General features: G+C 47.3%; 1 protein-coding gene across 1 annotated transcript; it reads left to right on the top strand.

Moving 5' to 3' along the window:
- Positions 1-6604: 6604 nt before the first annotated feature.
- On the top strand, positions 6605-7096 carry LOC109778349 (uncharacterized). The gene has a single exon (XM_020336900.1). It carries the CDS (start codon positions 6605-6607, stop codon positions 7094-7096), a length of 492 nt encoding a protein of 163 aa, XP_020192489.1.

Below are 7096 nucleotides of genomic sequence, written 5' to 3'. Positions count from 1 at the left end.
CCTGGCCCCAGGTGGGTTGTGCCCACCTCGGGTACCTTCCAGACTCTGTTTTTTCTACAGCTTGCTTGTTTCCCAAGATAAAAAATCTTTATATACCCCCCGAACCTACTGATCACCGTATCACGGAGAAATCTTCTGTTTTCTTTTCCTTGCTGTTTTCTGTCATATCCCATCTACCATGGCCACTTCAAGCTCCTCCAAGGACAAGTTCTTCAAGAACGTCGTCAACCCATATTTGCGGGAGGTGGTGCAGCACCCTCTGGTCATCCAGATGCATGAGGGGGTGCTCCACATCCGCGATGTGCAAGGTCCCAAGGGGACGGGAACCGTGGAGGCCCGGCTTGAAGCTATGGAGCAGGAGGTCTTTCGGTGCAAGGGGATGGTGGAGCGTGGACTCAATGCCAATCACCTCATGATCACGGACCTTACTCGTGATATCAAGGTGGATGGCAAGTCCATGAAGGACATCGTCTTCACCCTCAACGAGCAAATCAACTTCCTCCAAAGCCAGATCTACGATCTCCAAAACCAAGTCTTGGAGTGTGAGGCAAGGTTTAAAGGTATGAGTTTGGCTGCCGGTTGCAGGACCCGTGAGACTCACTCTTCCTCTTATGATGGTGGACCTTTGCCGTTAAAACCCGAGGACAAGATCTCTACTTCATCACCACCACTTTCTTCATCGCCAAAAGAAAATTGAGTATCGGGTATGGGCACTCCCCTTGGCTTCCGCCAAGCTTGGGGGAGGTGCCCCGGTATCGTATCACCCCACTATCTTTTGCCTTTACTTATTTTAGTTTGATCCATAGTTATCTTTTGCTTTAGATGAATAAAAATTTAGTTCGATCCTTTATTATCAAGAGTTTGCTTAGTGATCTATCCTTGTAATTGTGTGTGAGATATATAATAAAGTTTAGTTTGAGTTTTTGCTTCCTTTACTTTCATGTTCCAATAAAAAGAAAGGAAATAAATGAGAAAGATAATATGCTAATCTTATGGTAGGTGATGACACCACATAAGGAAAAGTATAAGTAGAAAATTTTATTAGAGATTGACAAACATAGCATTGGTCAATGATGCAACTCATGAAAGAATTAATAAGGGAAGAGAAGATTCACATATAAATACACTATCCTATAAATCTTTTGTGATTGTGAGCCCCCATCAAAATATTATATGCCAAAATTGTTGACGTTGGACAAGGAAGACAAATTAATGATTTATGTTTGTTCATATTCACATAGAAGTTATATTGTCATAGATCCTTCAACATGTGGTGCTTGCCCCCTATCTTTGCAAGCCAAAAATTCCGCACTAAGTAGAGATACTACTTGTGCATCCAAAAACCCTTAAACCCAAATCTTATTTTCAAGTGTCCACCATACCTACCTAAGGATTGAGTCAGATCCTTCAAGTAAGTTGTCATCAGTGCAATAAGGCAATAAAAATTGCTTCTAGAAGTGTGAGATCATTTAGTGTAAGAGAAAATTGAGAGTTGTACGAACTTGTGATGGTGAAGAATAAAAGCGACATACTGCATAATAAAGGTTGCCATCACAAGGGGAAATACAAAGTGACGTTCTTTTGCACTAAAGGGTTGGGCATACAAACAAATAAGCGCATGGCAACCTCTGCTTCCCTCTCCGAAGGGCCTATCTTTTACTTCTATATATTTACTTTCATGCAAAGAGTCAAAAAATTTCTCTGTATTCCTTTTTATGCTTCTCCTTTGGCAAGCATCACGTGGTGAGGAAAGATCTAGGCACATATGTCCAGTTGAATATGGGTGGCATGAGTTATTATTGTTGACATCACCCTTGAGGTGAATTCGTTGGGAGGCGAAACTATAAGCCCCTATCTTTCTATGTGTCCGGTTGAAATGTTTTGCTCATGTGTATGCGGTGAGTGTTAGCAATCATAGAAGACTAAATGATGGTTGAGTATGTGGATTTTCCTAAAGGCTCCGATATGTGACCCTTCCTGAAAAGATGATGAATTGTAGTTGCAAAGTTGACTGAGAACATAGTTTGTTGGTTTCTAATAGAGTTTATGCTTTATACTTCGATAGTGTGATGAATTGTTACTTATTCATAAGAAGTCTATGATAAAAGTCCTTTGATATAAGTTTTATGTTAAGGTTTAATGTTGTTATAGTAATTCACATGATGCTTCTATGTCCGTATTTTGTTTTTATCGACAGCTCTCTCTCTCTAAGCATGTGGACATGCTTTTCGATTTCGGTTTTCGCTTGAGGACAAGCGAGGTCTAAGCTTGGGGGAGTTGATACGTCCATTTTGCATCATGTTTTCTTACTGTTATTTATGATGTTTTTATGCATAATAATGCTTTTTGGAGTAATTCTAATGCCTTTTCTCTCATAATATGCAAGGTATACACAAAGAGGGAGAATTCCGGCAGCTGGAAATCTGGACCTGGAAAAGCTACATCACGCTACCTATTCTGCACAACTCCAAACAAGCTGAAACTTTACGAAGATTTTTATGGAATATATGAGGAATATTGGAGCCAATAAGTACTAGGGGGCCCACCAGATGGGCACAACCCACCTGGGCACGCCAGGGAGCCCAGGCACACCCTGGTGGGTTGTGCTCACCCAGGCCCACCTCCGGTGCCCATCTTCTGGTATATAAGTCATTTTGACCTAGAAAAAATAAGGAGAAGACTTTCGGGACGGAGCGCCGCCGTCTCGAGGCGGAACTTGGGCAGGAGCACTTTTGCCCTCCGGCGGAGCGATTCCGCCGGGGGAACTTCCCTCCCGGAGGGGGAAATCATCGTCATCATCACCAACAACTCTCCCATCTTGGGGAGGGCAATCTCCATCAACATCATCTCATCTCAAACCCTAGTTCATGTCTTGTGTTCAATCTTGTTACCGAAACTATGGATTGGTGCTTGTGGGTGACTAGTAGTGTTGATTACATCTTGTAGTTGATTACTATATGGTTTATTTGGTGGAAGATTATATGTTCAGATCCAATATGCTATTTAATACACCTCTGATCTTGAGCATTATTATCATTTGTGAGTAGTTACTTTTGTTCTTGAGGTCACGGGAGAAATCATGTTGCAAGTAATCATGTGAACTTGATATGTGTTCGATATTTTGATAGTATGTATGTTGTGATTCCCTTAGTGGTGTCATGTGAACGTCGACTACATGACACTTCACCATATTTGGGCCTAAGGGAATGCATTGTGGAGTAGTTATTAGATGATGGGTTGCGAGAGTGACAGAAGCTTAAACCCTAGTTTATGTGCTATTCCGTAAGGGACCGATTGGATCCAAAAGTTTAATGCTATGGTTAGGATTTATCCTTAATACTTTTATCATAGTTGCGGATGCTTGCGAGGGGGTTAATCATAAGTAGGAGGTTTATTCAAGTAAGAACAGCACCTAAGCACCGGTCCACCCACATATCAAATTATCAAAGTAGCGAACACGAATCGAATCAACATGATGAAAGTGACTAGATGAAATTCCCGTGTACCCTCAAGAACGCTTTGCTTACTATAAGAGACTGTTTTGGCCTGTCCTTTGCCTCAAAAGGATTGGGATACCTTGCTGCACTTTTTGTTACTATTATCATTACTTGCTCGTTACAAAATATCTTGCTATCAAACTACTCTGTTACTTACAATTTCAGCACTTGCAGACATTACCTTGCTGAAAACCACTTGTCATTTCCTTCTGCTCCTCGTTGGGTTCGACACTCTTACTTATTGAAAAGAGCTACAATTGATCACTTATACTTGTGGGTCATCAGGCTCCGGTGACCTCTTCCATGTAGTGTGCCGAAACACCCAAGAGTAACAAAATCCACGCAAGAAAGTATGGGGGAATCAAATTTCCTTTGGTGAAAGTGTAGATCTAGGTCTCCTCCTTCAGTCCCTAGAAAATCAACAAGTTTGAGTGGCTTGAGAGAGATCGGGCAAGAAAGCTTGAAGGGCATTAATGGAGGAGAGAGAGAGAGAGAGGCAAGAGGTGGAGAGGTAGTGGAAGAACCACCCCTTTTATAATGCCCCCAAATCCAACCATTACAGGTTTTTACACTGCAGCGGTACAACCGCTATTGGTCCCGCTACGACCCGAAACCATGGGGTACCCTGTAGAAACCCTACTGAGCGGTACAACCGGTGGAGCGGACGGTAGTACCGGTCGACAAGAGCAACCGGAACAACCATTCCACCACCGCTCAATAACCACTTTACAACAGATGGGAGTCACCCCATAGCGGTAGTTGAGGCGGTGGATGCACCGGTGCAACCGCCAGAACCAGGCACTAGTGGTGGCTAAGTCCCGAGTGCTACAAGCGCTCCGGACCACCGGTAGTACTGGTCAAAATGAAGTAACCGGCACAACCGGGCCACCACCACCAAGAACCGCCCCACGACATAGGTCGGTCCCGTGGTAGGGTGGTACTAGGCTGGTACAACCGCTTGAAGACATTCCTTAGGGTTTGCCACACCAGAGGTGTTACAACCACCCGAGGGCAGCAGTACAACCGCTGGCAAACCTCCTGAGAACAGCAACCCCGGGGTATCACCCCTGGGCGGTGGTTGCATCGGATGTGTCAGACAAGCGGTACAACCGCTTGGCTCAGCTGTACAACCGCTGGGGAGTAAAAACCATTGTTTGGCAGGAAATTGAGGACCTCTCCTCGAACGGAAGGATATATGGTGGGTGGAATGGAAAGTGTGCATGCATTGATTCACCCAATACGTTCCGATGAGGATTCCCTCTTAATAGTATGGGTTTCTTACGACGAAAGAAATAAACACGTAGAAAACACTGTCTTTGTTCTTTTCCGTCACGAGGGAATGCCTAAGCATCTTGTATCAAACAAAGTATACCTGAGAAACTTGGCACACGATTAGACCGCAAAGTGAGTTGTCATCATCACCACAACACTAAGGCGGGAAATGCCCTAACAATATGTATATAGTATAACATGTTCATAACCACACCATATGTATCACCATTATATTCATGCATGCATGGGTTTAAACACACTATGATCTCTTATTCAAATATCTGAATCCACTTTTATAATAAATTATGATCTCTATTAGTCTTTTATACCCACACAATCATCTTCTCTTTGTAGCTAGCACTAACTTTCTCTCGTGCATGCACACGCCCTTCTTGCCCTTCCCCTCCCTCAGCATTCTTTTCGTTGTGCACATTCATTAATTTTCTTTAGGTCATTCTCCCACGGTCTCTATAGGTCTCGCCAACTCCTTTTTTTCGACAAACACCGATCGATATACCTCTCTAGCCAGGTCTGTCTACCACATACACACACTTTCCCTCTTCTCCTCTCACCATACATGCCCCTATCTCTCATGTGGTCCCACACACATGCACACTCTCGCCCCATTTTTCATCGATCTCGCACTCGCACACTCATCCCCCTCTCTATATAGTAGGCCTCTCGCACGACCTCCTAGGCGCATCCATGTCTCTCTATCCGTCTCTCCGATCCTTATTTGCCTCTAGCACATGCATGTATACCGATCGATCTCCCTCTATACATATTTCTAGGTCGACTATTACTGTTTTTTCCCACGCACAAATCAATCTACCTCACTAGTTATGTCTCTGCCTTTCTCCGACACACGACGACTGATCTACCTATCTAGTTAGGTTTTCTTACCACAGACATATCATTCCCCCCTCATCATCCATGCATGCCTCCCGACCCGTCTCTCACACGCACGCGCACAGACCGACACACAGCCCCTCTCTTATTGATATTGTAGGCGTACCTTTAGTTTGTCTAGTAGGGCTCTCCCACCATCTCCAAGAAGCAACTCCATCACCACCCCTCCGGCACTCTAGTTCTGTCTCTCTCCAAACCTTATTCGTGTCCCACACATATGTATGGATGCCCGATCGATCTCCCTTAATACATAGCTAGGTCTCTCCTTCTCCACACATATATCAGTCGTTCTACCTCTCTAGTTAGGTCTCTGCCCCCCCCCCCCCACACACACACACTCCGATAGTCGAACGCTCTAGTTAGAGCATCTCCAATAGATGGTCCAAATGTAAAAGTAACTTACTTTTGGACCGTCTGAGGCCAAAAACGCAGCTCCAACAGACGGTCCATATGTTAAAAAAATTGGACCGCGGCCTCCTCGTGACGTAAAATACAACACCTCGCGGTGCAAATTTACATCACGAGGTGCATCTGGTCCAAAACCAGTCGCCGCCCGTGAACGCCCAACCGCCACTTCATTTCCTTTCCCGCCCGTCCATCGCCGCCTCCACACCCTGCCGCTGCCCCGCCGCACGCCGACCGCATCAGAACCAGCGCCGCCCCCCCCCCCCCCCCCCCCGCCGCTGTTTCCACGCCGCCCCGCCGCCTGCCCGCCCGCCATAGCTCCGTCCGCCACCGCCCCGCACGCCGCCGCCACCCCGCAGATCCGCCCCGCCCGGCTCCGTCTGCCACCGCCCCGCTCGTCGTAGCTCCGTCTGCCACCGCCCCGCACGTCGCCGCCGCCCCGCAGCTCCGCCCCGCCCGGCTCCGTCCGCCACCGCCCCGGCCGCACGCCGCCACCGCTCCACCGCTCTCACCGCTCTCCGATGGCGCCGAAGAAGATGCCGAAGGGCAAGTTGGGTTTCTTCGGCGTGAGGCAGAAGCCCTCCGGTAACTTCGGAGTGGAGTTCACCGACGCCGGAAGGCGTTGGTGGATCGGCACGTACCCCTTCGCCCACGAGGCCGCGCGTGCCTACGACGTGGCGGTGTGGCGTGCCGAGAGGCCTCGGTCGCACCTCAACTTCCCAGAGATCGAGAGTCGGGCGGAAGCGGAGATGCTTGTGCCACAGGGCATCAACATGAAGGAGATCCCAACGAAGAAGAAGACGACGAAGAAGCCGTCGATTCTCGTCAGTGCTGGCGAGACCGACGAGGAGGCGATGGCGAGGTTTGCTCGGGAGCATCCGGAGTACGTCCAGGCCAAGCTGGAGTACTACTGGAAGCGTGAGGCGGAGCAGAAGAAGAAGGGGCCGAAGAAGGAGGACGAGGCCGGTCCCTCGACGGTGATCCCCATCGATTCCTCTTCCGAGGAGGACTAG

This window comes from Aegilops tauschii, chromosome 3 (genome assembly GCF_002575655.3).
Source record: "Aegilops tauschii subsp. strangulata cultivar AL8/78 chromosome 3, Aet v6.0, whole genome shotgun sequence".
NCBI lineage: Eukaryota > Viridiplantae > Streptophyta > Magnoliopsida > Poales > Poaceae > Aegilops > Aegilops tauschii.
This window is presented reverse-complemented; position numbering and strand designations above follow the sequence as displayed.

What these genes read in the sequence shown, in the direction of transcription:
- LOC109778349 (XM_020336900.1), top strand. Translation starts at nt 6,605, where the DNA reads ATGGCGCCGAAGAAGATGCCGAAGGGCAAGTTGGGTTTCTTCGGCGTG.